The 22,021-nt window shown below is 30.8% G+C and overlaps 1 protein-coding gene across 1 annotated transcript; it reads left to right on the top strand.

Annotated features, from left to right (window-relative positions):
* Positions 1-420: 420 nt before the first annotated feature.
* LOC143245909 (F-box/WD repeat-containing protein 7-like) lies at positions 421-17,043 on the top strand (the record flags this gene model as incomplete). Its single annotated transcript, XM_076492162.1, is given in 9 exon segments — positions 421-546; positions 6,249-6,404; positions 6,406-6,431; positions 11,077-11,302; positions 14,818-14,863; positions 14,866-14,901; positions 14,904-15,026; positions 16,004-16,171; positions 16,174-17,043. Coding segments are annotated over 9 exon segments (1,005 nt in total), but the record flags the coding sequence as incomplete, so codon positions are not given.
* Between the last annotated feature and the right edge of the window lie 4,978 nt (positions 17,044-22,021).

Below are 22,021 nucleotides of genomic sequence, written 5' to 3'. Positions count from 1 at the left end.
ATTGTTCATTGTTGATTTAAATGCAAAACTTTCTTCATTGCATCAGGGATTAGAATGTCATACATGTTTTAAAAATATTCATTCATGCTATCAAAGCTGTAATGTGGAATAAAACGAAAATTAAGATTAGATATTCAGTCCTTTCAGGCTTGCATAAATGAGTGTATGCCATTAAAACTACAAAATGATTATTTAATCAGTTAAAAAAATAATTTGACAATATTTGTAATTTAATCTATATTTATATTAAAGTTTTCTTATCTTTTCACTTTTTGAATGAATTTCTCATACCTAGAACTTCCATGGAAGAATGTTTTTCCTCTCTATTTTAAAAGATTGTTCATTTGTAAATCCACTCACTGTTGCTCCTAAACCTGGTTATTTTAAATTATAATAAACATATTCACACATTTTGAATGATGTCTTACTCAGGTGCTTCGAGGCCACGATGATCATGTGATCACCTGCCTGCAATTTTCAGCGAACAAAATAGTCAGTGGTTCGGATGACAACACACTTAAAGTTTGGAATGCAACCACTGGAAGGGTAAGTCAAAGAATAATTCTGTTAATATATTCTCTAGAACCTGGTAGTAGTGCAGTGAACGTTTTACTGATGATAAATACTTTAGTAAGTTTTTATTGAGACCTTTTAATAGAAAACAGTATAACTGCTCAATACGAAGAAATAAGAGCTTCATTTTTTAGTTATTTTAAGATCTTTACTAAACCAAAAGAAAGGCATTTATATATATTATGCAAACAATTTCTCATTAAAATACTCTTAGTTTTAATTTAAAGTTTTGCTTCAAATTAAATCACAAATTATAGAAAATCATCTATATTTTAAGTCTACAACTTAAGTTATGGCATTACTGAGCTTAACTTTAATAGTTATTTGAATTTTGGGCAATAAGTGAAAATTATTTTAACATTTATTCATTTATATTTTAGTTTTGAAAATGTTCATAATCTTTCTTGATATTTACCATGTTTACTTTGATAATTTATTGCAGTTTTAACTGTCTTTTGTTGCTGCTGTTTGACATACTTTTGATACAAGTCACAAAGTTCTTTTAGTAAATTTTCAAACAGTGAATTGCAATAAGCAACAGAGGTATGCAAATCTGAAATACTAGTACAAATGATAATCCAACCATATTTTTATCTCTAATAAGTGAATTATTATACACTCCAACATATACATCTTTGTGCATTGTAGGGACTTTTTCCACAACATAACAAAAGTGAAATAATATGCCACAGTACATGTGTGATGCACATAAACTTTGAATAGATTTTATGTTCTCACGTAAAAGAAAAAGAAAAATATTGTAAGTAAAACCACCAAGAAGTCAACTACAGAGATATACTATTGTCAGTACAACATTTTTGGTTCCTGTCAGTGGACACACACAGCAGATAGTGTGGTCGAGTTTGCTATAAAAAAACACACACACATACATTGGTCTTATCTTGATAGAAGTTTTTAATATTATTCAACTCACCACAATTATATTAAAAAAGTATATGACTGTTTGCTTTTAAATTAAAGCTATACAAATATAATAGGCTGTTTGCACTCTACACACCGGGTATTGAGATCCTGTTTCTAGCATTGTAATCCCACAGACTTATTGCTAATCCACTGAGCAATAGTATAAAAGTATTATCATTCAGTTCTTATTAGTGTCTGTAGAAAAATTAATGTTCCAGATTACTTTGCATACAATTTCAGCTAACAAGAAATTTCATCTGTATCATTTGGAAAGAATTTGAACAACTGAAATTAGAAAGAATGATCTTTGTAATCAGCAAGCATTCCCAGAGCTCATTGTTTCACTGTTTTTGAGTCACAAATATTGTTCTAGTGTATAATTTTATGAGACAAAAATCTAATGTATGTACATAATTGAAAACATTTAAGCAATCTATGACAACTAAAATGTTGACTCTGCATGTTTTAATGTTACAATTCGCTCCTAAATATCAAAACTTAGAGTTAACTTTTTAATGGTCATAGATTGGCTTTAATTGAAATGTTTTAATATTATACCTGTTTTAAGGTTGTGTGTTATTTATCATTTTAATATTATACACAAGTGCCAAGATATAATACAAAGAAATTGGAAAAAAAACATGCTAACATTAAATTTGCTAAAATATATTTTACCTTTTACATACTCAGAAATGAATTTAAGAGTCAAATTATGAAAATTCATGAAGCTAGTGTTGGTTCTAAAATGTTAAATATGTGACTAGTGAAACATTCTACCATTCTTGACATTTTGTATCAACAGATATCAACAAATACATATCTCAGAATGGCTGGTATGGGTATTAACACTGTTTTTGATAAGGACAGAACAACATTTTGACCTTCCTAGGTCATCTTTGGGTTAGAATATGACCTAGAAAAGTCGAAACATCAGATTAGATTAACAGTGACATTCAGGAAGTTAAAAAAAGGTAGCATTGGGGTCAAAAAATAGTCAACTTAATTATAAAGATCCTGTTCTATTGAGCGACAGATTTCAGTCATTGGCTTATGTAGATGAGGAACTATTGACGGAATGGAAAATGAAAGAGGAAGAAGGATATAGAGTATGAACTTGTATCTATTTTAAGGTTGTGAGTTATTTATTATTTTAAGATTATACACAAGTGCCAAGATATACTTGGAAATTGGAAAACTGTGTGTTAATGAAAATCTACTAAAAGTTAAGTAATAGGTGACTTCTTGACACAACATGTGGATAGAATAGTCTATGAGGTAAATAATGAGAAAAGAATTAGATTATGCTATCCTGGGGGTTCGAGGTAGAAGCATGACTGACAGAAAAGAAATACAGTGAAAAGGAACTTAACAAGGATTCCAAATTTTTTATTGCATTTAGGATCTAACAATATAGGCAAGAAGTAAGTCAGAGGAACTAACTAGTAAGTACAAGGGATTGATAAAAGCACTTAAAGATTATAAATTAATTGTGTGAGAGATATTGCCAAAATTTAATTGTGAAGATGAAATTTTTAGGTAGGTCACTAGGACTAAATGTCAGGCTGAAATTAATATGTAAGGTAGCAGGTTATCTGGTTGGATGTATGGGATCAATTCAGTGGAAAGATTGAATTTTTTTTGGAATGGATGGTTTGCACTTAAGTAGGAAAAGGTGTAGCATGCTTGCAAGACTTATTAACTCAGATGTAAGGGAAGTTTTGAATTAGTACTAAATATTGGTGAGGATAAAGGTAAACTAAATGAAACAAAACTGAGATGTAGATGAAAGTTTAGCATAGGAAATTAATTTAAAATTTGTTATAAGAATAGGCATTAATTTTACTGCTGTAAATCTAAAAGTATAGGAAACAGAATAGATGACTTTAGGGCACTGGTAGTAACAGACAATTTTGATAAAATGAGAATGTAGAAACATGGTTAAGTGCAGGTGATTTTAACAACAGAAATTTCTTTGAAATACATGGTCATAGGCTATTTAATAGAGACAGAGTAATAAACATAGAGGAGAGGAGGGAGTGGCTCTGCATGTAAAGTGAGAGTTACATAATGTTAAAGTTAACAATATTAAGGATAATAGCAAGGAGATTGAATCCATTTGGGTTACTGTTAGTTGATATCAAGGGAAAAACTTAGTTGGAATTTGTTGCTGCAAGTAAAACCAGGTTAGCTCACAGAAAGGTTTGAAAGATTAAAAAAAAGCACCATAAATGTAAGATTTTTAAATTGAATGGTGTTATAACAGATCAAGAAAGTTGGTCAAATGGAAAATTGGGATATTCAAAGAATGTGTGAAACATTTGACTGAAAAGAAAAATTGAATAAGGATTTTTAAGTACATTAGGAGGAAACAAAATATTTGGATAGGGATAGGATGCTTGAGGTTGACAAATGAAGGCTGCGTAACTGATTATAAAATGGTTAGGTTATTCTACTTTTCCTTCAGATTTTACTGATTAAGACTTGAGCAGTATTCCTTATTTTGAGCAATTAATAGAGGAAAGCAAGATAACTGCGAGTTCTAAAGCTTTTAAAATAAAATTGGGAAGTTCATGGAATGATAAGTCTCTTGAATCAAATAATATTTCCAAAAGGATTTTAAAGAAGGTTAAGCATTGGATATGTACAATTTCTTGTACATCACTGAATAGTGGACAAGTACCAGCATACTGGAAATTAGCTACTGTCATTCCTACCTTCAAGGAATGTAATAGAATTGTCTCAGTAAATTTAGGCCTATTAGTCTTATATTAGTTGTGGGGGAAAATTCTGGAAAGTCTGATAAAAATACTTTACAAAGTCATTTAACAAAGCACAGAATATTGTCAGATAATCAACATGTTTTCAGTGAGGTGGAAAAATTTGCCCTTACAAATCTTTTTACATTCTCTTACAAGGTTAATGCTTGTAACATATATAAAATAAATTAGATTTATTTACAAAATAAATTAGAATATATAGTGAGTTGGGCAAATAACTGGCAGATGGGTTTTAATTATGATAAATGAAAGATATTGTGTGTGGGTTATCATAATTTGAATTATAATTATAATTTCTTTAGAAATAACATTAACAGTGTCATGAAAGAAAGGGATCATTGTGTAATGGTTGAACAGTCTCTTAAGCCATCTAAGCAGTGTGCTATTGCTGGTGGTAGGGCAAATAATATTTTATAGGTTGTATCTACAGAAATATTGAATACAAGTTCAAAGAGGTTATAAGTTCATTGTACAGGTTACTGGTTAAGCCACATTTGGTGTGTTGTGTTCAATCTTGGGGTTACAAAATGATACATGTGATGGAGGGGCTGTGCGTGGAGAGATTAAGATCTTTGAAAGTTTTCCCTTGAAAAAAGAAGAGTTAGAGAGGATTTGATTAAGTGTTTAAGAGTGTAAAAGGAACAGATAATTTTCAGTGAGAATTACAGAATCAGAGGACACAAATTTAGGCTAGGTAGAAGCTTCAGCTATGATTTTTTTTTTTTTTCCAGATAGGGTGGTTGGCCAAAAGAAATAGAATGCCTTTCAGTGTTGTAAAGGGAGTATATTTGAGTGAAATTAAAATAAAGCTTAAAAGATATATGATATATGAATGATAAGTGTTGGCTTTAAATGTTTTCTTTAATTTATTTGATGGTTTTAGTTTGGCTTAGAGAATAGGACAGCTGAGATGGACCAGTGGGTCCCTTGGTGTTCTTAAACATTATGTTAAGTCATTAGTAATGAAGATCCTAATAATTAAAACACAATTTTGACTGCTTAATATTGACTATTTTTTTTTTGAAGAAATGTTATTGATGCACTAGCCCCATCTGGTTATCTTAATCATTAACTGCCTCAAATCCTATCATTGAAAATATGAATGTGGTAAATAAAACCATTATTAATTTTTTCTAGATATTGAAAAAACTAAGTAGAGTGTAGCTAATACTTTCATTTTGTTAATTGTGTTTGTGTTGTTTTTTTTACTTTTGTATCATGAAGTAAGTATTTTACTGTTCAATACAATTGAATACAAATATATCAAATTTGTTGAAGTGTTTGGGTTAAAATGGCATGAAACATATACAGGACATGGCATATTGTTGTGTGCTAACTATATTTATAAAACTGTTTTTGACTATGACTTGGTAGAATGGCTGTATGTGTATGTGTGGATAATAAGGTTTTACACCAGTTGTGAAAAATGCCACAAAACAGTAAATAACATAAAAATGTTACTTGCGTGTTTTATAGTTTGCAAGTAATTTTGCAATGACTAATATTATGGCTCATTTCTCTAAAATTTATGAATTTTGTTATTGGTAAAACTTACTTAACTGCCTGTCTGCCATCATGAAATATTTATGTTTGTGTGTCTGTCAAAATAATTTGAAACTAGATGTTTGTGTAGCTAATGTTTTTTTCTGTAAAAAGTATGATAGGTCTTCCTTTGGCATTATTTTAATACAGCATTGTTTCTACTTTAAACATGCACAGAACAAAATGGATCCATTGGTTGGTAAATTTTTCAATGATTAACCTGATAAATGTGTAGTTATATTTCACCAGTGAAATTTTAAGTTGTGTAATATGATTTATTTGAGCGTTCTTTATGTAAAAAAAACCAACAAGAAACAATCCACAACAACCAATTATTATTTTGTATTGAACCACCTCTCTCTAAAGAGGGTATTATAAACAACTGCTAAACCTGTGGTATTGCATTAATTTTTCATTTTTGTTACCCATCAGTGTATGAGAACATTAATGGGGCATACTGGAGGAGTCTGGTCATCACAGATGTCAGGAAACATTATCATCAGTGGATCTACCGATCAGACATTAAAGGTTTGGAATGCAGATACTGGAACCTGCACTCATGCAGCTGTATGGACTACGTCCACTGTCACGATGCATGCATCTTCATCAGAACAAGTATGTTTTAGTTTTACATAATAATTACAGGCATCAGATATGCAACATTTATCCTGTTATCTAGTTTGTGCTTCTGTTAGTAGTTGGAGAGATGTTTACTCTAAACTTGACAACTGATAGCTTAATTTTTGCATCAAAAGATGTACATAATTATTAGAAAATGAAGTTGCATGCTAATTGGAATTATTTTGATATTGTCATACTCCCAATCAATAGAAAAAAATGCAGGTAACTCTTAAGAAACTTTATGAAATTGCAATGAAACAAATTTAGATAAAAAAAAATTAAAACGGTTGTTTTCTGTTGATGTCTTTGTTTTTGCTATCAAGTCTGAGCCAAAACCAGGACATAAAAGGGTTAAATATTCATTTTTTACCAAGTTTGTCCAAATTGCATTCATGCCATTTGTAATAAAGCTTGTGTATGCTTAAGATAAACTTAAATGTTAATCAAAGCAGAAAAGATTTAAATGATTGTAAAATATATATAGATCATTCATCTACTCTTTTGTATGAGGGAAAAAAATGCACATAAAGTTAAAATCTAGAAAACTTGTGCAATGCTAAGTCATTTGTATTTATCCCTCCCCAGTGGAAGAGGTTCAAATGAGATAGAGCAATAAATATTTTTAATATATGTAGACACTTACTTTTTAGAATAACCAGAGTTCTAATAATTAACTCTCTCAACTTTGGCTGAGTCAGTTTGACTGATTGCAAAATTTGGCTGACTTATAGTAAACATTAAAAGTATTTCATGTACAAAAACTTGTATTTTAGTGAAGTATTTTTTAGTCAACTTAAAGATATTTCCACACATACATTTGCAAAGTGATTATCATGTTAAGATTAAAAATACTTTATTTCAAAAAAACCTCAAATTTCATTTATGTAATCTCTGAAACCTCCTAAATACATATAAAATGTATGTTTTCAGTAAAACATTATTATATTTTATCTGTTATTTTCTCTACCCTAACTGTATACAACATTGGTCAATTTAATTGACTTTGTGACCACAAACAAAAATAGGAAATCTCTCTACAATAACTTCATTTTGTAACATGAAACAACATTCATTTATCCTAAATACCTTTACACTCTTAATAGCATACATCTATTTATACACAAGTTTTATAAGTTATAAATCACTTGAGAATGTGGAGCTCACATTATGTTAATGAATTATTTTACCAACAAGCTGCTTGCTTAGTGCCTCGTGAAGCATTTTTTTATCATGTTGTTGTTATTTATTTTATTTAGTCTGAACTAAAAAATCCCCATTTTTACATTTGAGTTGCTTTTATTATAATAAATATAGAAGAATAAACATGAAAAACAAGGAATAAGTACTTACCCAGGTCTTTTTTTTCCTCTTAACTGTCTATAACACTTAACCCCACATGTTTATTTAATTAAATAGTGCATCAAAGAATATAGAACAATAACATGTAAAAAAGCAGATAATTTCCCTGTCATAATTTTTCTGACTTTTTAACTATACAACAACAGTCATTAAAATTCATGCAAACAAGTTACCTTTCCCATGGTAGCGAAGCTTATACTAACAGAAGTAGTAATAATTCTCTACTTAGAACACAATATAATATATCATTTGATAGATGAAAACCTTGGCTTTTATTAGTTATACATGATACAAAATGAAACACGAGAGAACTATTAACAAATCCTAAAAGATAGGATATGACAGGTGTAATCAAACAAAATTGAAGGCTAAAAAAAATGGTTTGTCTAAGTAATGACAATTATATAGTGAGTAATTTATTGTTGAATTTCTTACTTGTTGGAGGTGTGAATAAAATAGAGAAGAGAATGCCTAGAGAAATTGTCACATTTCCTAAACTATGGAATATTCAGTTTTTTGTTTTTTTAAATAATAACTTATAAAATAAAGAATTAAAATATGGATTATTAAGTACACATTTATGCTATACTAATTGGTATAACGTAAACAAAAATTAATTTAATAAACTTTTGAATGAAAGTCACTTAACCCTCAGTAAATAATGCCTAGTAGAGAGTGTTAATAATCAAACTTAACATATCAATTCCTGTTAACTTTGGGACAAAAAGGTCAAAAATTTTATTTATGTTAAAAGCACAACCACAAAATCTGATGAAGTGGTACCAACTTTGAAAACAATTTGAATGGTTAATGAGGAAAATTTTATTATGTGTTTATTGTAGTAACAATTGTACAATCTTTCAACAAGGTTTAGTCTTTATCACATTCAAGTAGTTTACAAAAACACAGGAATATATACACATAAACCAACAAACAACACAACATTACACTGCAATTTATCACTAATCTCTAAAATTGTTTAAAAATAATTCACACTTGCACAAAACACGCCAGAAAATGTAAAATTCATATCATCTTTAAATTCACTCAGAAACCTGGCCCTAAAGTAGAAATGTTACTGAATAAAAATTGTGTAGTCACACATTACCATCATCATTTATGAAATAATGTTTAATAACTGCCCATAATTCTACATTGGAGGAACTGGAAGAAAACAATAATAATAATAAACGTCCTTCACATGTTTAACACCATTGCAAAAAAAAAAAAAAAAAGACAGAGATATCTATTAAAAAACTGTAATAGTAAACAGAGCTGAATATCAATAAATGAAAAATCAAAGCAGAATCTTAATTGAACAAAACAGCTCTAACTAAATCCAGTATTATAGGAACCAAGATATGTTACTGAGCTGTCAAGAAATCTGTTTATGTTTTCTGTCTGTTCCATACTGTATATGTATTTCAGTGTCTTTCTAAACTGCTTGTACCTGATGTGACAAAACCTTGTTGAAACATTGCACAAATAATACAAGTTAACCTTCTCACTACAGCTATGTCAAAGTGCACGTGTAACAACCTATTATGTTAGTAATTAAGCTACTGTATTATCATTGTATACAAAAAAAGCATAGTTACTAAATCAAATTTTAATGTTGTACGAGTTGTATCTTCTCAGTTTTATAAAGAAGTATTCATAAAAGTCCTTAATCTCCATTAGTATGAGAATTATTGCATTTTTTCTTTAATTTATTTACAGCCCTTCTGTGAAGTACAGAATTTGACATTAATTACTCATTCTAATATAGACATTACTGAGGAAAAGCATAATTTTTATAGTTTTCAATGGTATTTGTTTACAAAGTTATAAACTAAAAAATCAGAACCATCTTTCACATCCTATCTTTCACAAGTTGCCAGTCATTCTTTGTGAATTTTCTGTTATATTATTTATAACCAATAAAAATTGTCTATTAAATGATGTTTTATATTACATTGTTTTCTGTATAGGGTATTGTCTGTTACACCTTCAGTTTGAAAATTTCTCTTACATTATTCACATTGATCAGCTTATCTAAATTTTAAAAACTGTTGTTGTTTATTTAAAAAGCCAGATAAATTACAATAGTTATAGGGCATTGTTTATTTTGTGTGTGTTTTATACTGTGTTTTAGGTGCATTATTTAATTAAATAAAATTATACTGTACACTACAACCTTTACAATAAAAAAAAGTAACTTCAACTTTCACCAACAGTTCATAGTAAAAATAACAAGATTATGGGTATGTACCACATTTTTTTCCATATACATATATATACTTTATTTATTATTAGTATTAATGTAAAAGCAACTAAAAGATAAAAATTAGTTAAGATAATGAAAAAAATATTTCTTCACAAGTTATGAAGAATCGTGCGTATTATATAATTCAATATGGTAACTTAAACTATGCATTTATCAAGTGCTTTATAACTTGTGTGGTGGGATTATTAGTTACATATGGGTCAAAGGACAATAAAGTAATAAAATTTAAATATAAACAGATGTGTGTTGTTACAAGCTTTAAGTTTTTTAGGATGCATAATTGTAATCTGTTAAAATTTAAAGTTATTTTAGATAGGTAAAAAGGGGTAATTTAGATTTATTCCTTTTGTTGTTTCATGGTTATGTAGTCAGTGAAATAGACTTCCATGTGTTATAGTTAGGGTAAAGAAAATAACAGATGAAATGCAAAATTTTACTGAAGAAAGTTTGATATTTATTTAGGAAATTTTGGAGATTGTGCAAATGAGATTTTACAATTTTCATATAAGGAAAAGCATTTTTATCCTTCACATGAAAATCACTTTGCACTTGAAGCAGTCAGGACTGATCATGCTCAAGGACAGTTTTATTGAAAATGCATAATTAAAATCTTAATTTCTGTATACAAACAATGTGTAATCTTAACTGAAAGCTTGATAATTTAGTGATGGTACACAAAACATATTGCAAGTTAATGTGGATATTGGTGGTCAATTTAGGTTTAAATGTGTGATCTTCAGCCATTATTATAAGCACAAAATACACATTTACAAGTAAACAAACAAGAAATGGTCCAGGGATTAGACATTCTATTGATAACAGTGTTTTAATTAAGATGTACTTCAAGTTTCAAAAAGCAGTTAACCATTGAAGAAGAATCTGAATTTATCATTATTGTTTTTGAAGAAATTGTAACTTATTGATAATTAGTGGAGAACAACTAATTGATAAGTAAGATATAAATCTGGTGTTTAAAACTGTAACTATAAAAAAATCTCTTCTTTGTGAATGAAGGGTTGTAAGTGGTTCACGAGATGCAACCTTGCGAGTTTGGGACATTGATTCTGGGGAATGTCTCCATGTACTAGTGGGTCATTGTGCTGCCGTCCGTTGTGTACAGTATAACGGGAAACTTGTAGTTAGTGGAGCGTATGACTATTTAGTGAAGGTGTGGAATCCTGAACGTGAAGAATGTCTCCACACACTGCAAGGACACTCAAACAGAGTTTACTCCTTACAGGTAGTATGAACTTGAAAGTTTTGGGTAGATAATACTGTATCAAGAATAATTTCAAGATGGATACTTGATCTAATAGATTTGAAAATGTTCTAAAGTTAATGTCTTTATAAGTGTCTGTGAATATAAAAGTAATGTTATTCTACTGAAGTAAACATTGTGTAATTTTTTGTGAAATTTTATTTCATAATTATTTTAACCATTAATAATTACTTGTCTTTGTCAGATGTAAAAATACCATCATGAAAGTTAGTTAAATAGACTATATTATTAATACTTGTTCCTACAAGGCTTGTAATCTATTTTATTGAAATTGGAAATCATTTTAATTTCCAATAATGGCCATTTTAAAACTTAATTTTGTAAAATATTCTTTGACCTGTTTTTGAGTATATTCATGATACTAAAGTTTGATTAAAAATAGGCTTAATAAATAGATTGGAACCATAAAATGTAAGTTACAAATTAAAAAATCTTCATATACAGTGAACAAGTTTAAAACATTTTGAATAGTTGCCCAAAGGATAACCATTATCCAGACTTTGGTTACCCTACATAAAAAAAAAAGCTGTTCTTTCATAAGTGAAAGCTTCTTAAGCCTATTCCAAATTTCAGCAGTGTTTGCAAAGACAGTCACATAGTGACAATATCACAAGTGTTTTTTTCATTTCAGTAAATATTGAGATGTGCTTGTTTTATGAAGTTTTCACTTTTTGCCATTATCTGGCATGATGGGTTGGTATGTTTATCCACTTGTGTATCATTAAAAGCGAGCCTACACTGGAAATACACTAAGATGTTAATTAACATGCTGCAAAATGCATTGATATGAATCTTCTATTTAGTTTTGACAATTTGAATAATTACCATAAACAAGCATCCTCTGGTAAAATGTGGGATACAGTTGCTGGACCCATCAAAAATACTACATTGAAAATAACACTATCTTGCTGAATCTTTGAACAGAGTCTAAGCAGTACACTAACATAAGTACATTATGCTTGCTGTACACAGTCAACAAGGCTTTGTTTGCATGTGACATTTTCATATATGTGGCATCCATTACCATTATACACATCTCATAGGACAGACATAGGACTCTAGGCTTTCATTAATTGAAGAAATTTGCCACAGTAATGGTTATTTTGCACCAAAATATGCTAAACATTTTGTGCACCCAAAAAGTTCATGTATTTGCTTTATCACAATACTGGAGACATTTTTACTCAACAGAAAGACATTGATAATTTTTAACGTTTCCAATGGAATTGTCAAGTTCTGCTCAAGAAAACTTTCCACACATTAAGACAAGCAGTTATTAGTTGCGATTGGCTGAACTGTCACACACAGCACATTACACCTTGAATAGGAATGTTATTAATTTGGAGATTCCTTCCATGGTGTACACATGTTTGGGGATTTCTGTGAACATTACAAGTACCTTGGAAGGCATGTTGTAAATTGAGCCTTAGTACAGTGTGTGCAATGTATGCCTCAAAAGTGAAAACAACTGTTTGTGTACATTCAGAAGTAGAACTGAGCCAGCAGAGCAGTTCAGTAAAACATAAAAATAATACAGAATTTATTGATTTGTGATAATATTCTTGCACATTTTGTCTTTGATTCAATACTGAAATGCTTATTGGAAGGCATTATGGACAACTTTAATCACTACCTTTTGCATCATTTTCTTGTGTGACAGAATTTCTATCATCTTGGACAACCATTAAATTTGTTCTCTAACATATAACAAACTGATTAGAAACTGTTAATGATTATAATATGTTATTAATGTCTCACAGAGTTTAACCATCTTAGGAGGTTTAAGTTAGTTCAGAATCCATATGTAGGAAACAATGCTAAAATAGGCTTCATAAGTGTGATGATTAGTTCAAGAAATTATAACCAGTAACAGTTAATACTACTAAGTTTAAAAAATAAAGGTCATTATTTTCAAAACACATAAAAACATGCACTGATAAAAACTATAAGAACCAGTTTACCCAGCAAATGATTTAGTGCATTTTAAAAGTTTGTTTTATGACTAGGCTTTCTGATAGTTAGACAAGTAAATAAAATTGGTTATTATTTGCTAGGTTAATTGTATGTACCTTGCTATGACCAGAAGCTATTAATAAATGTAAAATAATCAGGATAAACCTAAAAATTATTCTAAACATTGTAATCAGTTTAAAGTTAATGAAACTAGAGCAAAGAAAATCTGAGTGTGTCAGAATGCCAATTATATGCTCCTAATATCTATTCAATTGAGAAAGGATATTACCTTTTTTTATTTTGATTACTAACCAAAGAAGAAATATTCTATTTATTTGACATTGTAATAAAATTTTAGAAATAATTTTGCAATTTTTGTAACTTATTTTTAATCTTTAGTCATGCCCATACATATATTCCTGTTTAGTATACAACTTTTCCACATTTTAAAGAAACATTTAGTTCTATTCTGTGTAAATATTTATTAAGTAATTGGTCACAAGTAAGTAAAACAAAATTAGTTTTAACTTTTGTCAGGCTAGTAGCTATTTATAGATTAGCATGTTTTTGCCATTTGATTCTAATCATTTTACAGGATATTACTTGAACCATAAAATTAGTTATTTTTTAATAACTATTAAGCCATTAACTGTGGCTTAATCTGCAAACCACAACAGAACATGGTGGTATTTTTGTTATGGTCTGTGGTACTATTTAGGCATTTGGACAGTCTCTGTTGCCTGATGTATTATAGTTATCATCCAAGGCTTTATAACTGTTCATACAGTGATTAGCTTACCAGACAGATCAGTATTTTAACACACAATGAGGATTCTGTTCATTTAGCCAAAGTTATATTATTGATTGTTTAAAACAAGTCAGACTTGCAACACAGGTACATGTAACCATCTTTTCCCCCCACTGACACACAGTTTTATGTTTTCAAATTAACTTCACTTCAAAGTAGAATTTGTTTCATTAGTGACTGTTAATGTGATGCATCAACAATGATGAATGTTCAAGTCTGTTTTCTACTGTTACATTACATGGTTATTAACTGCATTTTCATAACCTCAGCTTAACTTTACTGGGAAATCCTCTTGGATGAATATCAAAAAAAGTACTATAGCAAGCTACTTGTTATTGGCTTAATTATGTTGTTCAAAATGTTAGTTATATAACAGTTTTAATAGTATTGACACAATTTTTTGTAACTTGTATATGAACAGCTTGAATTATAAGTTTTGGGTATATAAAAGAGTTCATTTGCTGTTTATGTTGCATTTAAACATTACATTATGAATATACACCAACAGTATTTGTGTAATATTTGCAGACAGCTGAAATTACTAATAATTTGGCAATATGTACATATGTATATACTGATATAAGAAAAGATCTTGCTTTCCCATTTGTACATGAAATGATATCAGTATTACATGATACATGGCTAAAATTAAATTTCTACAACTTTGCCCCATTACAAGTGTGTGTGTGTGTATATATATATTTTTTTTTTTTAGTTCGATGGCCTTCATGTTGTCAGTGGTTCCTTAGACACCCACATTCGGTGTGGGATGTAGAAACTGGTGCCTGTAAACATCTTCTCAAGGGCATCAATCACTAACATCTGGCATGGAGCTCAGAAACAACATCCTAGTCTCTGGAAATGCTGATTCCACTGTCAAAGTGTGGGACATTATTACAGGGAGATGTCTACATACATTAGCAGGTGAGCAAACGTTTGTGGTGTTGGAAGAGGATTACTGTGATAACTCATTGGTTTTTTCAAGTATTATATTTTTTTAGCAAAGAAAAATTATTGATATGTTGAAAAATGTATAAAGTGATGTATTTTAATGTATGATAAGTTAAATTTATAAAGTCTTCCTGCTATAACAGAAGCTATTAAAATGTGTTTAGCTGGTATATATTAACCATATTTCCCTTTTCTTGGTTAAAATCATTGTTTGGTACTTGCAATTTTTATGTTGATGGTTGTTAATGTTTCTTAAAGATGATAACCTTGCTTGACAATAATAAAGTAACTTTCCAATGACAACATTAACAATATTATTTCACATCCAACTGATTTTTGCAAATTTAAAAAATATTAGACTTTTGAAGTAGAAATATGTATACATATTTTTTTACACTGATTAAAGTAATTGTTGCTTTTACTGAAATTAGTCACACACAAAAAAAAAGTACTTGTATATATCTCTACTGTTCAAGAATATTGTTATAAAAGACAGTATTTTTCTAATCTAATAAACAATTGGTGGAAACAAGCAAAAGTTTTCATTGTATTGCTGTTACCTTGGAGATGTAACTGGAATGATGCCTTGTTGTCAGGGTTCCAAACAGTGTACATCTAAGTATTAAAGTAAATAAAACTTTAAGCAAATTGAAGGTTTTACTTAAGACACAGCATAACTAATACTATTCAGTATCTGTCATTAGTGGTCTGTAGATAGGAAACCAAACTGTATTTAAGTTTGATATAAATATATACAGTATGTTTTGTAAATGTAGGTCCATCTAAAATTGCTTTATATCTATATAATTGTTCATTTTTGATTATTTCAGTTGAAAAGTAATATTTTGTCTTTTTCTGTCACTATGCTGATGTTCTTTTGGAAACATGCAATACCTTTTTTTTTTTCTTCTTATTGACTTAACATATTTTTTCATATCTTTATTAATCAGGTGACAATAAACACCAAAGTGCAGTAACATGTCTTCAGTTTAATAGCAAGTTTGTGATTACATCATCTGATGATGGAACTGTAAAATTGTGGGACCTCAAGACTGGAGATTTTATTCGTAATCTTGTATCATTAGACAGTGGAGGCAGCGGAGGGGTGGTGTGGCTAGTGGGGCCTCCCCTACCAGACTAGTGTGTGCTGTAGGCAGTCGTAATGGCACTGAAGAAACAAAACTGTTAGTCTTAGACTTTGATGTGGAAGTCAAATAACCCTTACACCATATAGCTGTGCATGAACTTCATATCATATTAACTGAAAGGATAGCCATTGGTCTTTCAAATGCCTCATGTATATTCTTCTCTCTACCCACCATGATTCCAGAGGATTTTATATCATCATATCTGAATCTCTCCATTGTATTTTGACAGTGGGGAGTTAAGGAATCAAAGGTATTTCTTAAGGCAGCAGAAACAGCAAATAGAACTTATTCGGTAGTGGAAGTGTGAGAAGCAGAATGTGTTGCTTCAGATTTTCAGAAAGACTCTAGAGAAAGGAATGCCATTGGTCTTTCAGTCACATTTATTGTGTTGTCTTTTTCCTAATGTTTTAGTATACTGATGTCTTAAAAAACCCTAGAATCTCTTAAAATTAATGCTCATAACAATCAACAAACAGGCATTGAGCAAGAATGAAAATGTTCATATCCTGAATGGTGTATTTTAGGGGCCAAATTATGCCCTTGGTTTGATTGTTTTTGTTGTTGTTTTTTTAAGATTAATTTTAAAATGTTTGTGGGGTAATTTCACGTTAGCTTTTTTTTAAAGTCAGGATATGGTCTGAAACATTGTGTAGCTGCTTCTTACAGATGATTCTGTCAGTTACATTGTGAATGACTGTTTTTGTTTTTAATGTTACGTTTTGTTAAAAGTGAGGAGTCCAACTGGTCACGTTGAAATTTCAGGATAGAATCCACAAAGCTTGTGTACAATATTTCCTTATCAGCTTTCACGTTTTGTTGTAAATAAACAGTTTTGGATTTTATTTGACTTTGAATTATTTTGTTTTTAAATTCGTACAATGAACACAACAAATGTAATGACAGAAACTTTTTTATTTAGGGGCCTAAGATAAAACATAGGAAATGCTAAATTAAGCAATTATTAACATTAGGCTAAAGTATTCAGTTGAAATTTTGAAGAAATCAAAAATTGATTTGGTTGAAACTTTAACTTTTTTGTTATTAGTGTATGCATTGATTGTTGTATGTAGCCAATAAAGTCTAAAGATATGTATGTTAATCTAAATTAATAATGACATTATGAGTAATAAGTAAACATGTTTTCAAATGTTTAACAAAGCTTCTAATGCTGATGAAAATGGCCTATGTTGTAAATACACAATAAGAGGGTGTCTTTTTGTTATGAACTACAATACACAATAATTCAGAAAACAGTTAGATGGATTAAAACATCACCTTTTGATATGATTATTCAGTTTTAGTTTCTTGTCATACCAAAAACTATGACCTCTTTTAGATGAAAGAGTACATCAAAATTTGGAGCAACATCATGAGATCTACTAGGCTCTCACTAGGCTGCAGTTATCATTCACACGCATTTAGGACTCTATCTGGTTTTGTTTTTGGGTTATTTTTGTTGTTTTTTAATCATTTTATTTTAATGAGTTATTTATACATACATACTTTAGTATTTTATGAGTGACTCATGAATATTTGCATTATTTCTTACTTGAGTGCACTAACATTAGTTCTTTTACTACTCATATGATAAAGTTATGAAGGAAAACATGTCTGGGTTGCTCATAGAATGTTGATCTTTTTTTCTGGATATTTTTGTTGTTGTTTTTTCCAATACTTCACAAAAATTCGTGATTTTTATCATCTGTGAAGTTTTGATTTTGAAGAGCCTCTGTTTCTAGTAAGTAATTTTTCCATTACATTTTTGGTCTTAGAACAAATTTATTTGTTAATGATATTGATATCCTGGACCTATTATCGTTAATAATGTAGTACTGTTCAAATATACTGATGTCCAACAGGTTCCAGAAATGCAGAGAATAAATTGAACACGAACCTCAGAAGACACATAAGCCTTTCATAAATGCAATACGCTGTCAGGATGTTCACAATATTCAATTACGAGTCAGAACAAAAACTTGTGTGTCAGTTGAACCTTTGGTGTGCTACAAGTTCAACTAGAATTATCTATCAGGTCATGACCTAACTCTTTCTAAGATAAGGTAATCAACAAAAAGTGTATCACATGCGCTATGCCTAATATTCGAGGAAAAGACTATTATGATATAAGAACACGTGTATTTTAAATAATAGGCAATACACACAGATACATGTAGAAGAGTTTACGTTGAAGTAAATTAGACTGACCCCCTGAGTGTGTCAGGCCTTGGCAACAGTCAGCGAGTTCAATAATTTCACATGTATACGAGTTCTTCCACTGTTATTTTAGTTTTCGAAAGTATACAAGCCCAGATCCAATGGAGAGAAAGGGTAGGGAATGAAACTTTAGAAGATGTGTTGTAGTGATAAATGTAATGAAGCTAATAACCAGCATTGGCTAAAGTTTTATCTTTGCACGTTTCTAACTGGTTCGCAACAGTAACCTACTGGTACAAGTTGAACATAATCTGAATAAAGAAATAAAATCATATATGATGAATAAATAAATCAGAATTTGGTTCATGTATCTCTCACAGATTATTATGTAACACCACGAGTAAATGTAGTTAACGCAATTCATGAATTATCAAAATCTTTCATTGTGCCAAAAGACGTCTGTTTTGTGCTCTTTACTTCTAGCATAATAGCACAACCTGCCTGAAAATAAATCACGAAAACATTCGGTAATATTTACCAAAGTTGGGTTTGGAGGAACCACATTGGGCTATCTATGTGTCCAGTACTGGGAATCGAACCCCGAAGTTTAGCGTTGTGAATCCGTAAACTTAACAGGGGCTTGTCAAAGTTTAGAAATCGTTTGAATGTAAATATCAATTACATTACTAAATCAAAACTGTTCAAAGAAAATTAGATGCACTATATTTTATTTTATTTCGGATAAGCATACGATCATATCGTAACTTTACCTTTTAAAAATTGGTCACATAATCGACGAATTTCTTAGTAACCAAAAGCGAAGCAAGAGGTCGACATTTTGTCACCTGATATGGTGTTGATCCCTATAAAAATAACATGTTTTAGTTCAAGATCATAAGTTTAGAAATATGCTGATGTGCAAAAGAAATGTGGCACTCTGATCTAATGGATATAATTATATATTTTAAACAAATATCAAACAAGTTCGCAATAAAGTTGTACAGATGAAAGAAGCACGATAGGTTTTCAGTATTAAATGGGTGCTCGACTAGTAATTTGAGAGTCGCAGGTTTGAATTTTCTTCACACCAAAGATGGCTCGCCTTTTCAGTCATGGGGACGTTATATTGTGAGGGTTAATCCCTCTATTTGTTGGTAAAAGAATAGGTCAAGTGTTGGCAGTGGGTGATGATAACTACCTGCCTTCCCTTTAGTCTTGTTCTGCTAAAATAGGGATGGATATCGCAGATAGCCCTCGTGTGGTTTTGCACGAAATTCAAAATAGTGTGAAATGTAACAGTGTGTCAAAATGAAAACATTACAAGGTTAATATTGGCTATGACCTCCTTTAGTATTAACACAATTCTGACAGCATTGATGTATAGACTAACTTCTGGATAGCCTCCTATGATGTGTTTTCCCACTCTTTCTTTGCAGCTACATGCTGCTGACGAAGGTTAGTCAATCGTGGTTGTCTCCTGTTGATGGAAATGACAAGTGGGTCCCAGAGACGTTCTACTAGACTTGGGTCAGGAGAAAAAAGACTTCAGTGTTTTCTGTAGCATGTTAAAAAATCGACATTTCTAGATAGATTTCCAAAAAGGTCAAATGGATGTGACAGTTCTAAGATGTTGTGGTGACTCTCTGCCTTTTTGGAAGAGGTTTGTTCTTCATAGAGCCATTTACCTGGATTCTAAGAGCTAGTCTGCAAATTATTAAAACAGTACATCTCATTCTCCAGGCAACTTCTCTCACAAAAGCCACCTTCAATCTCACCTATGGCAGTTAGCTTATCTACATTTACTAAAGTGGAACATGATCGTATTTGTTGCTTTTTTTGTATTAATTATAGCCATATCTTTATGAACATGTAACAATATCATATCAACTAAAATACATAAGATTGTGAATATAGCATTTTAATAATATCATGTGACTTGAGTCCAGTATTACAACCTCAAGTCAAGTCGTTTACGTGCTTTATTTGTTTTTTTGAATTTCATGCAAAGCTACACAAGAGTTATCTGCGCTGGCTGTCCCTTATTTAGCAATGTAAGACTAGAGGGAATGCAGCTAATCTTCAGTATACGCCTCGAACGCTTGTGCTACTCTTTTTTACCAATGCATAGTAGGATTGGCCGTCACCTTTATAATGCCCTCACGGCTAAAAAGGCGAGTATGTTTATTATGAAGGGATTCGAACCCGAGACCCTTATATTACAGATCGAGCGTTCTAACCTCTTGATGTAAGAAAACACAAAAAAAGAAGCCCTCTTTGATAGCTTGGTATAATTGAAGCAAATTATTCAACATTTTCCACCAAATGTACCGCATCTGAAATATTTCATCGCAAATTTATTTCTACACCTGAAAAGTTGTAATCGCGTATTAATACGTATATATACATGTAGTTCTAAAGCTATTAGTAACGTTCCTTGTAAATAGATACTATTTTAAACATTACAAGGAGACTCAAAAATCAGATTTAACTTTTTCATTACCAGTTCTTTTTGTCATCATTTAAACTCTTAAAAGATAATGCCTGTAGCCATCACATCCAAACGCGTTGGGAATATTCCACCAATCAGACAAGATCCAGACGCCAATGACAAACTAGCCAGCAACTAAAACTTAGAAGCTGAGTGGTTCAATCTTCGACCTTTCAACTCCTACTGCCTTTCGCTGTGTGCAGCGATTTGTAGTAAGGCAGTTACCTTTGATATTTAAAAACAAACTTAAAGTAGAAATAAACCACTCTAAATGTCTACAGTGTGAAACTCTCAACCTTCACCTTTATATGATATATACAAAAAAAAAGCAAAAATATGCTCATAATAGAAGTACACCACCTTATATTTTTAATTACTTCAACTCGAATGATATCACGAAAATTATAACATAGAAGTAAGCAAAAATAACCTATTCTACTATAAACATCCATCCAGATCACGTTTCACATTATCAACCCCAAAATACTTTCACATGCCCTCAGTAGATAGACAGAAAAAAACACTTTCCCAAAAATAAAACGGTGATAATCCTAATTCAACATGTTTATTTCAGTGACACAGTCATCAAGGGATCTTGAAAACCCTGTTACATTAGATTATCACAAAATAATTAAGACGAAATCTTCCAAAATGATACACATTTAACCTGATTTAAAGTCTTAATTTCTCGTGACGTAGAAGACTGGTTTACACCAACAAGACCATAGATTAAAATTTGGAAATATATCGACACCAAGTCGCTTCAATCTATGCAGAAGGTTGGAAGTTCAATCAAGAAGTTTATACTACGAAATATCCAGAAACATTTGTCATAAACACTTAAGCTAGGTGCTCAGTATGCAAATATTTAAAAGCCCTTTTACTATTATTGACTTCGGCCCGGCATGGCCTAGCGCGTAAGGCGTGCGACTCGTAATCCGAGGGTCGCGGTTTCGCGCCCCTGTCGCGCTAAACATGCTCGCCCTCCCAGCCGTGGGGGTGTATAATGTGACGGTCAATCCCACTATTCGTTGGTAAAAGAGTGGGTGGTGATGACTAGCTGCCTTCCCTCTAGTCTTACACTGCTAAATTAGGGACGGCTAGCACAGATAGCCCTCGAGTAGCTTTGTGCGAAATTCCAAAACAAACAATTATTGACTTGACAGGATCCCTATTCA

This window comes from Tachypleus tridentatus, chromosome 3 (genome assembly GCF_004210375.1).
Source record: "Tachypleus tridentatus isolate NWPU-2018 chromosome 3, ASM421037v1, whole genome shotgun sequence".
Classification (NCBI taxonomy): domain Eukaryota; kingdom Metazoa; phylum Arthropoda; class Merostomata; order Xiphosura; family Limulidae; genus Tachypleus; species Tachypleus tridentatus.
The sequence above is the reverse complement of the archived record's forward strand: the minus strand, read 5'-3'. Positions and strand labels throughout refer to the sequence as shown.